The 15062-nt window shown below is 42.8% G+C and overlaps 1 protein-coding gene across 1 annotated transcript in view; it reads right to left on the bottom strand.

Moving 5' to 3' along the window:
- The window catches only part of SIGIRR (single Ig and TIR domain containing), a 44703-nt gene that overhangs the window by 7719 nt on the left and 21922 nt on the right, over positions 1–15062 (bottom strand). The window contains exons 3-8 of the mRNA XM_077460736.1: positions 12982–13168; positions 10899–11029; positions 6069–6209; positions 2226–2369; positions 1024–1126; positions 786–936 (exon numbers count right to left, since the gene is read on the bottom strand). Coding sequence (XP_077316862.1) covers positions 786–936; positions 1024–1126; positions 2226–2369; positions 6069–6209; positions 10899–11029; positions 12982–13168 — 857 coding nt within the window. The remainder of the gene's footprint in view (positions 1–785; positions 937–1023; positions 1127–2225; positions 2370–6068; positions 6210–10898; positions 11030–12981; positions 13169–15062) is intronic.

Below are 15062 nucleotides of genomic sequence, written 5' to 3'. Positions count from 1 at the left end.
CTCGTAATTTTTTCTGAGCATGGGTGGCACTTTGTCCGTCAAAATTGCCTACACATGATCGGAATTTAAACGATCGGATTTTGTTGTCGGAAAATTTTAGATCCTGCTCTCAAAGTTTGTGTGTTGGAAATTCCGCTGGAAAAAGTCTGATACAGCCCACACACACACGATCGGATTTTCCCACAACACGATCCGATCGCACATTTTCCGTCGGAATGTCTGACCATGTGTACAGGGCATAAGATTGCAAAGGTCTTGAGAGAGCTCTTTGGTCTTACCCATCATGAGATGTTTCTTGTATGACACCTTGGTACTGAGACACCTTTTTATAGGCAATCATTTGAGAGTGAACCAGCTGATATTAATTTGCACTGACAAGGAGCAGGATTGCTTTCTAATTACTGATAGATTTCAGCTGGTGTCTTGGGTTTCCATGCCTTTTTGCACCTCCCTATCTTCATGTGTTCAATACTTTTTCCTTGTGTCATTTCCTTTTATTACACATAACTTAATTTGTTTTAGCTTCTTTGTGTGGAATACATGGGTTGTTACTGACATGTGGTCAAAATGTAATGACAATAGCACCTTTAGAAACATATTTAACTAGACAAATGGTGACCTGTTCAATACTTATTTTACCCGCTGCATCTACGCCACATTGACCATATGCTAGGTTTTTTTGTCACTTTTGGGTCATTGTCTGTACAGTCTTGGAATTGTTGTCATGCAGTGACATGATAAAGCTCAGTTTTCCCCCCAGTGCTACCATCTCTTCTCACACATACCACAGAGTCAGCCTTCCAAAGCAGCATTTTTAGTAATCCTCTCTGGGAATTCAGCAGTTGGGTGACTTCTGTCGGCAGTTCCTTGTACTGGTTCTCAAACAGAATAAAGATCGGCCTGCGGGAGAGCTCCAGCAGGCGTAACAACCCATTCCTGAGCACAAGAACACACATTGGTTACTATCATGGCATCAATTGTGCAGACTGCATACAAAAGGCTGATTACTATTGATGAACCTACCTGAAGCTGTTTTGACACCATTCTTGTTCTAGATACGCTAGTGACAAAATCACTATCAATCGACGGCAGCGGCTGACATTCATAAGCAACTCAGCAGAAGGTTCTGAAAATAAAAATGTGTTAATAATCCATCTAAGATATTTATTTAGAAGGTCTATACAGGCATACCCCACTTTTAAGTACGCAATGGGGTTTATTTACTAAAGTGCAAAATCAGGCTCACTTCTGCATAGAAACCAATGAGCTTCTAACCCCAGCTTGTTCAATTAAACTTTGGTAATAAAACCTGGAAGCTCATTGGTATCTATGCAGAAGTGAGCCTGGTTTTGCACTTTAGTAAATAAACCCATTGAGTACTTAAAAGTGGGGTATGCCTGTATTCTGAGCTTATTAAGAGACTGCTGGCTTCATGTAGAGGTCACCTAGTACCCTTTTATCATTTTAATTATAAATATGAATTTGTTTGATATGAATCATTTAAATGTGACAAATATGCAAAGAAATAAATCAGGAAGGAGGAAAATATTTTTTTACAGCACTGTATATTATTTAAAAAGAAGAAAAAATAATATACAGTGGAACCTTGGTTAACGAGTACTGCGCTTAACCAGCGTTTTAAAAGACAAGCACATTTTTAAACAAAATCCTGACTCGGTTTGCCAGTGTTGTCTCACAAAATGAGCAGAATTCAAGCTAATGTGGTGTGCAGTACCGCATTTAGCCAGAGGGGGGGCGCTGGTGACACTTGAAACGGTTCGGAGCCGTACGGAAATACTTAATTCCCGAGTGTTTCTGAGTTCAGCCGAGCTGTCCCAGAGTATTTCCAAAGCTCTCTGGCCCCCCACCTCTGGCCATATATGGTATTGCATGCAATAGAAGTCAATGCAGAACAAATTATCTTTGTGTCCATTGACTTCTATGGGGAAATTCATTTTGGTATGCGAGTGCTTTGGATTACAAGCATTCTCCTGGAATGGATTATGCTCGTGATCCAAGGTTCCACTGTAAACAAGTGTTCACAAAAGAGAAACGCATCTGTCAACCATGATATGTTTTCAAGAAACACATTGTACATGTTTCAAGAGGCAACATAAATGAAGCCAACACAAGTGGCAACCTTTAATATAGCCCATACAGCTCTTGACTTTGTTATTCATAGCTTGGTACATTGTAGAGGACTAGTAGATGACAAATTAATTTACCTGTATTAGGCAAGAGATTTCTCTCATCCAAGTGCAGCTTGTACCCATATCTGTTCTCCAAATGGGGTTTTAGGATAAAGTTTGTGAACTTTGTGTCAATGTTTGATGGACAAAACGAGACATAAGCATCGAACAGACGTCCATCTGCGGGCAAACACAGACCTGAGTTTTGTACAAATACCATATACTCTATAGAATTCTGAATTATTCTGCTCATACAGTGTTTGTCAAGTCCCAGCTATAGGAATTTTAGGAAATCTGTTGCTGAGTCTGACCTCTCTTTCCAAAAAAGTGCTAGTTGCCTGGCTGTCATGCTGATCCTCCTACTTTCAATCGGAGACCCAAAACAAGTCTATAGATAAAGGTATCGGTTGTTTTCCTAACTTTCCTGAGCGGCATACTTGATCTGGCTACCAAACTACTAGCATTTTCATAAGTTTTTGTGCAATGATAACCCAGCCTGATATAAGCTATAATGTCAAAAGTATTGGGACACCTGCCTTTACACGTGCATAAACTTTAATGGCATCCCAGTCTAATGCCCTGTACACACGGTCGGACATTCCAACGACAAAATCCGTCTGATTTTTTTCTGACAGATTTTGGCCCAAACTTGTCTTGCATACACAAAGTTGTCGGAAAATCTGATCGTTCAGAACAAGGTGACGTAGAACACGTACAAAGGCACTATAAATGGGCCAATAGCTTTCATCTCGTAATTTTTTCTGAGCATGGGTGGCACTTTGTCCGTCAAAATTGCCTACACACGATCGGAATTTAAACGATCGGATTTTGAAAATTTTAGATCCTGCTCCAAAAGTTTGTGTGTTGGAAATTCCGACGGAAAAAGTCTGAGGCAGCCCATACCGTGTGTATAGGGCATTAGTCCATAGGGTTCAATATTGAGTTGGCCCACCCTTTGCAGATATAACAGCTTCAACTCTTCTGGGAAGGCTGTCCACAAGGTTTAGGAGTGTGTCTATGGAAACATTTGACTATTCTTCCATTTGTGAGGTCAGGCACTGATGGTGGATGAGAAGGCCTGGCAGTCTCCGCTCTAATTTATCCCAAAGGTGTTCTATTGGGTTGAGGTCAGGACTCTGTGCAGGCCAATCAAGATCTTCCACCCCAAACTTGCACATCCATGTCTTTATAGACCTTGCTTGTGCACTGCCGTGCAGTCATGTTGCAACAGGAAGGGACCATCCCCAACTGTTCCTACAAACTTGGGAGCATACAATTGTCCAAAATGTCTTGTACGCTGATGCCTTAGGCGTTCCCTTCACTGGAACTAAGAGGCCAAGCCCAATCCTTGAAAAACAACCCCCCACCATAATGGGGGGGGGGGGGGTGATTTGGACCAGTGCACAAAGCAAGGTCCATAAAGACATGGATGAGAGAGTTTGGTTTGGAGGAACTTTACTGGCCTGCACAGAGTCCTGACCTGAACTCGATAGAAAACCTTTATGATGAATTAGAGCAGAGACTGCGAGCCAGGCCTTCTCATCCACATCAGTGCCTGACCTCACAAATGTGCTTCTGAAAGAAAGGTCAAGCATTCCCATAGAATATGGATAGCCTCCCCAGAAGAGTTGAAGCTGTTATAGCTGCAAAGGGTGGACCAACTCAATATTGAACCCTATGGACTAACTCTGGGATGCCATTTAATTTCATGTGGCATGTAAAGGTAGGTGTCCCAATACTTTTGGTAATATAGTGTAATTCTCTTTAATGCTAAATAAATATTCTGGATATTTAGCCCCAGTGTAAGAATACAAAATGGCTTCAACCATAAGTTTTTTATATATAATATATATTTTTTGTTACAAATTTATCTCAGCAAGGCAGTAACTGTAAATCCATTATATTGAATGCACGCGATTTATACCAAATATTATTTTGTGGTGTATTATTTTCACAAATTATATAGTACTTTTTATTTTATTCTGGCTGGTATTTGAAGCTTGCGCATTTTTTGTGACGTTAAATGCCAACTCTGGCCAAAGTTCTAACATTACAGCCTCACAGGGCTTTACATCCACAATGGCTGTGATGCTTTGCAGATGCGCCATTTTTAATATGAATGTGACAGATGGCACTCCCTGTCAAATTTGCCCATTGATGATCAATAGGGTTGCACCACAAACACGAGCCAGTGTAAAAAACAAAAAAGCAGGTATCGAGAGGTGGCAGTAGCACCTCCTGAGTGCCAGCCAGCCAGCCAGCCAGCACTTTAAAGCATTCTTAAAAGTGATCCACTGCAGATCGTTTTTCAGAAAGCGGTAAGGATGAACTTCTATTATTTGCTTTTGTTATGTAAGACCCCTTTCACACTGGGGCCGCAGTAAAGTGCCGCTCATTTTAGCGCCGCTTTACTGTTGTTTAAGTGGCGCTTTCGGCCGCTAGCAGGGTGCTTTTAACCCCAAAAAAGAGGGATAAAAACTCCTGTGTTGCGGCGCTGCCGAATCACTTTTTAGGCGGTTCGGAAGGGCTGCCCATTCATTCCAAAGGGCAGGGTATTATGGGAGAACTAACTACAGCGCTCTATACCCACCCCAAAGATGCTGTTTGCCGCACATTTTGGAACGTCCCACAAGCACACCGCCTGAGTGTGAAAAGTCACACTGGAATGAATGGGGGGCGGTTTTCAGGCACTTAACAGAGGCTATTTCCAGCACTAAATTGCCTGAAAACCGCCCAAGTGCGAAAGGGGTCTAATGCTACATTTTCACACGTGACTAGCGCCTGTGTGAATGACAGCGGCAGGAATCTGCAACTGTTTCTGCCACCTGTGAGCAGCTAGCTGCAGGCACTGAGCCCTATACACGTCAATGACACAAAGTGCATCCAGCAGCTATCAATTAGTAAATCAAGTAATTGCTGGCTGCATTGGCAGCCATGTATAGCTGCAGCCACTGCTGACCTTCATTGAAGTGTACAAGGCACACTGGTTGCAGCTAGCTGCTCACAGGTGGCAGAAATCTAATATCTAATTCCTGCCATTGTCATTCACTCCGGGGCTAATCGCATGTGCAAATGTAGCCTTAAAGTGGTTGTAACCCTAAAAAAAAAAAAAGATCCTGTTTCTTTAAGGCATGATCTATAGCAGAGAGCTTGTGCTATGTAATTTGTCCCTTCCTATGTTGCAATATACCTGGTTGATCCTGCTTGTTTCTCTGTCCCCCTGTCTGTGCTGACCACAGTAATCATGGCTGCTGAGCCATGATACCTGCTCTCTGCTGTGAGTCTCCTCCCTCTCCCCCTCCCTCCCTGCCTGTCAGCGCGAGAGTGTCTCTCCTCCCCGCCCCTCCTGCCTCTATTCAGTTGCAATATGCAGCAAAAATATGTTTATCCCCTCCGGCCTCCGGATTAAGCAGTTAGTGTTTTTTTTTTTTAATGAAAAGGCTAAATACCTTTTCTCACATGACTTCCCTCTGCTGGCCAGGTGACATCACAGGGGAATCTCACCCCCTCCTGCTGCTATGCATAGATCGAGGAGGAAGTTCGGAGGGGATCACATGACCGCACAGCTGGGGTGTGAGAAAAGGTATTTAGCCATTTCATTTTGAAAAAAAAAAACACGAACTGCATAATCCAGAGGGGACAACAGTAAAGTTACAGTGTGACTTTACAAACGCTGTATTCAATTTAGTATTATGTCCAGAAAATTCTTATGTTGCATTCATTTATATTCTAACTTTTTAATAGCATCTAAATCAGAAATGGACAAATTCTTAAAATATTCAAGAAACCATCCAGCTCATGGCTGGGTCCAAATGGCCTAATTTTATTCTATAGAAATCACAAAACTTTGTAGTGTTTTAGAAGAAATGGGGTTCTCACCATTAATTTCCAAATCTGCATATTTCTCTCTGTACCAGAGACGTACATTCAGGCGACACTTGATATATAGAATAGTACCAACAACAAGAACTGCAAGGACGCAGAGTGCGAAGAGGACAGCCGCTATGTGTCCTGCTTTATCTGTGGAAAGAAAATGACAAATACTTTATAGAGTCTGAGATATTCAACGGTTTCATGTTTTTGGACCGTTTTCTTCTTGACTCTTTGCTCATAGAAAAACATTTCATATTTGAATACCAATACTTGACTGATTTGTGATCTAATTTTAAAGAGGACCATCTGTAATGTTACAAGTACAGGGCATACCCCACTTTTAAGTACACAATGTATTTTATTTACTAAAGCTAGAAAGTGCAAAATCAGGCTCACTTCTGCAGGCGCGGTGGCCCGGCAGAAGAACCGAAGAGAGGGACAAGACCCCCGAAGTCGGAAGAAGAGGGCGGCGGCGAGGAAGAAAGCCCGGCTCCTCCGCTAGCAAAAGAGCTAGAAGAAGATAGCGGAGGAGTCCGGCGAGAAGACCCCCGAAGATGGAAGACCCCCGGAGCTGTTCAATAAACTATTTTAACCCTTGTGTGTTGTGTTTTTTTTTTTACTTTATTTTACAGGTGAATGTGTAGGGGTACATTGTACCCCATACTCATTCACATAGGGTGGGGGGCCGGTATCCAGGGGCCCTTATTAAAGGGGGCTCCCGGATTCCGATAAGCCCCCTGCCCGCAGACCCCGACAACCAACGACCAGGGTTGTCGGGAAGAGGCCCTTGTCCTCATCAACGTGGGGGGGCCACGCAGCCCCCCCTTCCCCAAAGCACACCCCCATGTTGAGGGCACGCGACCTGGTACGTCCCCCCCCTTTCTTGGCCGGCCGGGTAGCGTGCCAAGGGCCTGATGTGGACCTGGGGGGGACCCCCACGGCGATTTTTTTGCCGTTGGGGCTCCCCTTTAAGTCCATACCAGGTGGCGGGGCCAGCGACACATCCTTCGCGGGCCCTGCCTACCTGGGGACGTGCTCAAAATGAGCGGACTTTTCTCCGGGCGGGAAAGGTCCGTTCATTTCAAAAGTACGGCGGACTGGCATACGCACGGCCGCATTGTCCGCTGAAATGCAAGTCCGGCGGGAAGATTGGAGTGCAAAACTACTTTCTAAGTCCGCCGTACTTTTGGGTAAAAAAAGTCCGCCGGAGGGGATTGTCCGGCGGACTTGAGTTTGCCGGACTTTTCCACTCGATTGTTTGATCGTGTGTACGTGGCATAAAAGGTCAGTAAGGGCACACTTTAAAAAAATTTCTTCAGCGACATGGATTCTCTAAGTGAAAATGCATTTTTGCAAAAAATTACTCCCAAAAATCAACAAATACGTTTATGATTTTATATTGGGACACAGGTTGGACACCCCTGTATTAAACGGTCCTTGCATGAAATCCAATGTCCGCTGATAATGTCTGGGCCCACTCCCCCTGTTAAAATCATGAAAATCATCTGTTGAAAGTAAGTGCAAAATAAATCTGTTAAGCAAACAGATTTTATACGTGTCTTGTGCTTACTGCACTTAGGAGAAACTGATGTCACCTCCCTGCGAAATACAGAGCAACCCAAATCTTGCGAAATGACAATCTTGAAATGGACTGGAGTGTCTTTATATTTGGCCCTCTGCATTCCTTAGGAATTTCCCCAAAAGGGTAGTGATGCGGGAGACATTGTCAAGGTAAATATATAATCTAAATGACCTTACTGACTTCAGGAACTTAACCACCTGCCTATTGGGCACTTTCACCCCCTTCCTGTCCAGACCAGTTTTCAGCTTTCATCGCTGTCATACTTTAAAGCGGTTGTATAGTCTTTTTTTTTACTTTTACCTACAGGTAAACCTATAATAAGGCTAACCTGTAGGTAAAAAAAATATCTCCTAAACCTTTACAGTTTAGGAGATATTCCCCTTGAAATGAGCAGCTGACTGCAGCGGCGCATGCGCACAGGGGATTCACGGCTGAAAGCCCGGCAGACACCGGACCCTGCCGGAAAGAAATCTCCCGCGCGCCGCGCTGGAGCCGCAATACCCGGAAGACATGCCGAGGGAACATGTCAGCTCCCTCGGCGTGGATCGGGCGAGATTTTGGGGCCTCGTTCTAAGGTAAGTATTTCATAATGAGTATTTCATAATGAGCTAGTATACAGTGCATACTAGCTCATTATGCCTTTTCCCTTGCAGGTCTGAAAAAAAAACATCAGCGGGTTTACTCCCAATTTAAATAACAATTGCACAGTCATGCAATACTGTACTGTAATTTTTTTTTAAGAGAGATAGAGCTTTCTTTTGGTGATATTTAATTGCCACTGTTTTTTTTTCTGCTAAACAAACAAAATAAGCCCCCAAATTTTTACTTTTTTTTTGGGGGGGGGGGAGGTGGGGTTCTGCAAATTTTATAAAAAAGTAATTTTTCTCCTTCATTGATGTTCACTGATGAGGAGGCGCTGATGGTCACTGATAGGCGGCACAGATGAGCACTTATAGGTGGCACTGATGGACACTGATAGGCAGCACAGATGAGCGTTGATAGGCAGCACTGATGGGCACTGATATGCGGCATAGATGAGCACCGATAGGTGGCACAGATAAGCACTGATAGTTGGCACAAATGAGCACTGATAGGAAGCACCGATGGGTACTGATAGGCGGCACTGATGGGCAGCACAGATGAGCATTGATAGGCAGCACTGATAGGCTTTCACTGATGGACACTGATAGGTGGCACAGATAAGCACTGATAGGCAGCACAGATGAGCACTGATAGGCAGCACAGATGAGCGGTGATAGGCAGCACTGATAGGCAGCACAAATGAGCACTGATAGGTGGCACAAATAAGCACTGGTAGACAGCACTGATGGGCACTTATAGGCAGCGCTGACTGGCACTGATAGGCGGGACAGATGAGCACTGATAAGCGGCACTGATTCAGGCTGCACTGATAATCAAGGCACAGTGGCTTGATTATCAGTATAGATGTCTCCTGTGTGGATTTCTGCTCATCGGTTTTCCTCTCCTCACGCGCTGTCAGTGTGAGGAGAAGATTGCCAATAACTGGCAAATCCTGTTGACACTGTGACTGGCACAGCTGGTCACACAGTAAAGAGCTACTGTTGTTGGTTATTTACCCTGATCACAGATCACTGCCGATGTGCGCCACAGGGGGCGAGCAGGACAATCACGGGAGGACGTCAATAGGAGCCCTCCCGACACAGCGCACTTGCACTGTAGCTGTCATCCAGCTATGGCATGGTCGTGAAGAGGTTAATTTGTACAGTTTGGAGGAAAGAACGAAGAGGGGAGATATGATTGAAACCTTTAAATACATCAAGGCGGGTGAATAAGGTTCAGGAAGGCAGTTTTTTCAATATGAAACCAAAATCAAGAACACGAGGAGATTGCCTCAAACTAACTGGAGGAAAGTTCAAAACGAATCTAATGCCCTGTACACATGAGCGGATTTTCCGTCGGAAAAAACTTGGATGTTTTTTCTGCCAGAATTCCGCTGAAGCTTGGCTTGCATATACACGGTCACACAAAAGTTCTTCTTTCGACCGTCAAGAACACGGTGACGTACAACACTACGACGAGCCAAGAAAATGAAGTTCAATGCTTCCGAGCATGCGTTGAATTGTTTCCGAGCATGCGTAGGAATTTTGTGCGTTGGAATTTGTACAGCCGATTGGAATTTCCTTTAGGACCCTTTTCTGATTGAAAAATAGAAAACCTGCTCTCAATCTTTTGCTGGCGAGAAATCCGACAGCAAAAGTCCGATGAAGTAAGCAGAACAAAACTCTGGATAGCCGCACACTGGAAAAATACTTAAAATCCTGTCTTTTATTGAAACAACGTAGGTCACATCAAATCAAATCAAAGAATCCACAGCAAGAAGATAACAGGGTAAAAAATGCTGACACGTTTCCCACCGCGATCAGTGGTTACTCATAGCAAAAGTCCGATGAAGCATACACACGGTCAGGACTTCCGACCAAAAGCTCACATCGGACTTTTGCTGGGGGAATTTCCGATCGCGTGTACGGGGCATTAGAAAGCATTATTTTACTGAAAGGGTAGTAGATTCTTGGAATAGACTTCAAGCAGAGGTAGAGAGACAGTCAACAGTAAATGGCTTCAAATATGCTTGGGACAAAATAGATCTACACACAAAAAAATTTTATGGAAAAAACCCCTAAAAAACAAAACATGTATTAAAAAAAGAAAAAAAAAAACAGGCAGACTTGATGGACTACTCAGTCTTTTGTCTGGTGTCACTTTTCTATGTTTACTTTTTAGCAGGTGAATAGAAGCATGATAGAACATCAGACTTCTCATTGAACCAATCAGAATTAAAAACAGCAAATAAAATTGCACATTAATATGTATGTTTGGCCAAAAGTTTCCAGTTTTGGATAGAGAGGGAGGGGAAGGATTACAACCCATTTTGGGTTTTTACCACTACCCCGGGCTTCGTCAGAGAGCTCTGCTCTCATTTACTGTGTCAGTGACAATTGTCTCACCATTATTGGTTAAACGTCTGCAAAAGGTTTACAGATGGAAATAAAAATGCATTTTATAATATTAGGGAGAGACCTAAAACTCTTCTTGAACGGTGAAACTTCTGTCACCTGGACAGTAAGAGAGGAGGAATCTCCCTATTGGAGCCCTAGATATCAGTAAAAACTCAAGAAGAATTATAATCCTCCCCCTCTCTTAAAATATAATTAAAAAAAAAAAATATGGTAAATAGTCTTGTAATATTATTCCAGAGAACACAAAAAAAATACCAGATTTGTGAAGAGTAAATGAAGCATAAACGGTCTGCAATTGGCAAGTAAAGTTCCCATAATCCTCTTCTGTGGTGAGATTAACATTCAAGATGCTGGTAAGGAACCTTTCAGAGCTGTTGAGGCTATTCCTGGAAGGAAAGGTTATTTATTAGTCAACTAAGTTAAATTAGTGTATACATAGATTCAGGTCTTATACTCTATAATTCTTGATGCTTAAAGAGAAACTTGGCTAAATAATATCTGCACCTAAACTGACCCCATATGATAAACCAACTGCAGTTTTTGAAAAAAAATAACTTTTTCAATCATGTTTTCATTAAGTTTTAGGTTATCTTTAGATGTTGCTAGGGGGTTTCTTGAGTAGTGAGTAACTGACCTGCAACATCAGTGTCACCCCAGTAGAGCCTTTCTTCTAGTCTCATTGGTCAGTATCCACTAAAAAAAGTGATGTCATAGCTTCTTCAGGGAGGCATTTTCCCCACTGACCATCAACGTAAGGGACATTTTTCCCACTGATCACCAATGTAAGGGGCATTTTCATACTGATCACCAATGTAAGGGGTATTTTCATACTGATCACCAATGTAAGGGGTATTTTCATACTGATCACCAATGTAAGGGGCATTTTTCCCACTGATCACCAATGTAAGGGGCATTTTCATACTGATCACCAATGTAAGGGGTATTTTCATACTGATCACCAATGTAAGGGGCATTTTTCCCACTGATCACCAATGTAAGGGGCGTTTTTCCCACTGATCACCAATGTAAGGGGCATTTTTCCCACTGATCACCAATGTAAGGGTAATTTTTCCCCCTGATCACCAATGTAAGAAGCATTTTTCCCACTGATCACCAATGTAGGGGGAATTCTTCCCACTGATCACTAATGTAGGGAGAATTCTTCCCACTGACCACCAATCTAAGAAACATTTCTCCCACTGACCACCAATATAAGTGGCATTCTTCCCACTGATCACCAGTATAAGAAGCATTCTTCCCACTGACAACCAATGTAAGTGGAATTCTTCCCACTGATCACCAGTATTATGCCCTGTGCACATGGTCGGACATTCCGACGATAAAATCCATCAGATTTTTTCCAACAGATTTTGGCCCAAACTTGTCTTGTACACACACGGTTGCACAAAGTTGTCAGAAAATCCGATCGTTCAGAACACGGTGACGTAGAACACGTACGACGGGACTATAAAGAGGGCAGTAGCCAATAGCTTTTGTCTCGTAATTTATTCTGAGCATGTGTGCACTTTGTCCGTCGGAATTGTCTACACACGATCAGAATTTAAATGATCGGATTTTGTTGTTGGAAAATTTTAGATCCAGCTCTCAAACTTTGTGTGCCGGAAATTCCGACAGAAAAAGTCAGATGGAGCCCACACACGATCGGATTTTCCGACAACAAGATCCGATCGCACATTTTCCGTCGGAAAGTCAGACCGTGTGTACAGGGCATTAGAAGCATTCTTCCCACTGACAACCAATGCAAGTGGCATCACTGTAAGGGAAATAATTTTTACTGTTCACCTATTTAAAGGGTATTCTTCCCACTGAGCACCAATGTAAGGGGTAATCTTCCCACTGACCACAAAAAAAGGAGCATTCTGGCTACCAACCACCAATGAAAGGAGCATAACGCTCACTGACCAGCAAGAATAATTGAATACTGTTTATGATACTTTTTTTATTTGCACTAGCAAGGGTGAATCTCCTTCTAACATGACAATGTACAAGGGGGGTTCCTATAACCCTAGGGGAAGACTTTCCCTAAAAGGGGTACTAACCCCTGCTTACAAATGTGACTACTTGTTGTATTCATACTCCTAATTTATTTGTATTCCATGTCAAGATATGTACTTGTATAATCAAAGATACAGTAAGCATTTGTACTTGGATAATATATTGCTTGTTTAATCAAAAATTTATTGAAACAGAAAGGTATGGACTGGGGCGGAGTTTTTGTTCACCGGTTATTCACTAGTAAAGTGTATATAAGCATAAAAGTTTCGATTTTGGCAGTGATTTCTGTAAACCATCCACAATCCACAATCCAGACTCTTACCAGAAACTCTGTTCTTTGTACACCTCTGGGGCTCGGTTTCCATTCTTCAGCCAGGTTAGGGTAGCATTACATGAGTCAATGAATCGCAGTGTACAATTCAGGGACAGACTGGAGCCCAGGTGTGGCCATAGTTCCTGTTCTTCAGAAGATGGTGCAATCAAAACTGGCAGAGTCCCACATTCTGCGGCTGTTGAGGCAGAGAACCATCAGCATTCATTCCAACCATTAGAAGATAATAGTACATTTATTATTAATTAATGTATTAGAATTGAAAACGTATATAAATATATGTGTGTGCATGTATATTCATGGAAAAATGAATAAAAAGGTCAGCAAATCTCAAATGAACACGCTTGGTCTCATTTTGGAAGTTTCTATATCAGCAAGTAAGAAAGCCCTCGCTTTACAAGTTATACTTGGAAAATAGTTTGCATTGAAGGTACAGTTCTGATTGGTCAGAGGATAAGTCTGGGATGCCTAATGTTTTTGATAGATAAATGTTAGATGTGGAGATTTTTTCTTTTCTTTTCTGAGTACCTGTATAGATCTAGGAAGTCACTGTTTTCTCCGATTCCATCCAAGGGGGAGTTAAAATGCATTGGCTGTTTTTTATATTAATTATTTTCAACCAACAATTATCTTGGAGTCGTTATTCAGGTGTTGGCCCAGTGCTCCCCTCTGTCTATCTATGGTTTGTATCTATTGAGTAGAGCCACAACACATGGTGAGGGATGAAGGCCTACAACACACTTGGAAATGTCGGATGTGAAGATTCTGCCCGGAGGTTGTATTGCTAGCTCCTGAACAGAGCAAAGATCCGAGGAACAGATGGTGGGACAGGTAGGTATTACTCTTCTTTTCGTGCAGTTTTTTTTGATTAAAGTTTAAAACAGTCACATTTAATAAATCGGACCACAGTTATTAAAACCCAATTTTTTATTATAGCATACTTTACATTTTAAGTCACAATTGGTCTGGGCCTTGTCTTTCCAAAAGCCTAATGTCTCTGACTGGAGTTTCTGAGGGTTGTAGAAGTGTTCAGGGTTTGGAATGTTGTAATAATTAAATACAGTACACAGTCATGACCTTTAATGAATTGTGTACTGTGCACACTCCCAGCTAAATTATTATCTCTCTGTTGTCTCCCCTTTTATTATATAGTATATCACAACATAAGGTAAATCCATTGATCTAAGATATTGTGAAATGATCCATTGTACAGTTTGAAAAATAAGCTGGACTACGGGGAGTGCCTGTTACAATGTTGGCTAAACATCATGACATTTTTTCAAGTAATGTAAAAGAATTGATCATTTATTATAAAGAGTCATCCTATCCAGAACTGATAAATCAGTCTCTAGGTCAGGGTTTCTCAACCAGGGTTCTGCAGAATACTAGGGTTCTGTTAGAGGTCTCCAGGGGTTTTGCCGCAATCTACCTGTCAATCACAGGTAACTGATGGGTAGATCACATCCCCCGTATGCAGAGCAGTGTAGGCAAGCAAGGAGTTTCTCCACTGTTCCCCACTGGCCCCTCCTCCCCTCCTGTCCATCCTAGGTGCCATCACTTGGGATGTTCAAGAAGGGAGGAGAGGCTGGCGGGGAACAGCGTGCCACAGCCGCTTCCTTGCCATGTTCTGCATATGAAGGAAATTGGTACTGTAATGTGCCCTGCTGTGTGCCCCATAATGTACTCTGCTGTGTGCCCAATGTAATGAGCCTTGCTGCGTGCCCCATAATCCTCCAGATCCCAAGTAATGTGCCCTGCCCTCATATAATGTGCCCTGTTCTCATATAACGTGCTCCACACTCACATTTTGTGCCCGCTCCCATGTAATGTGCCCTGCCCTTATGTAATGTGCCCTGCTCTCATGTAATGTTCCCCACACTCACATTTTGTGCCCTGCTCCCATGTAATGTGCCCTGCCCTCATGTAATGGGCCCTGCTCTCATATAATGTGCCCCGCACGCACATTTTGTGCTCTGCTCTAATGTAATGTGCCCTGCTCTTACATAATGTGCCATGCTCTCATGTAATGGGCCCTGCTCTCATGTAATGGGCCCTGCTCTCATGTAATGGGC

The sequence above is a fragment of the Lithobates pipiens genome, unplaced genomic scaffold (assembly GCF_037356315.1).
Source record: "Lithobates pipiens isolate NorthernLeopardFrog02 unplaced genomic scaffold, aLitPip1_a1.2 Scaffold_10, whole genome shotgun sequence".
Lineage (NCBI taxonomy): Eukaryota > Metazoa > Chordata > Amphibia > Anura > Ranidae > Lithobates > Lithobates pipiens.
The sequence above is the reverse complement of the archived record's forward strand: the minus strand, read 5'-3'. Positions and strand labels throughout refer to the sequence as shown.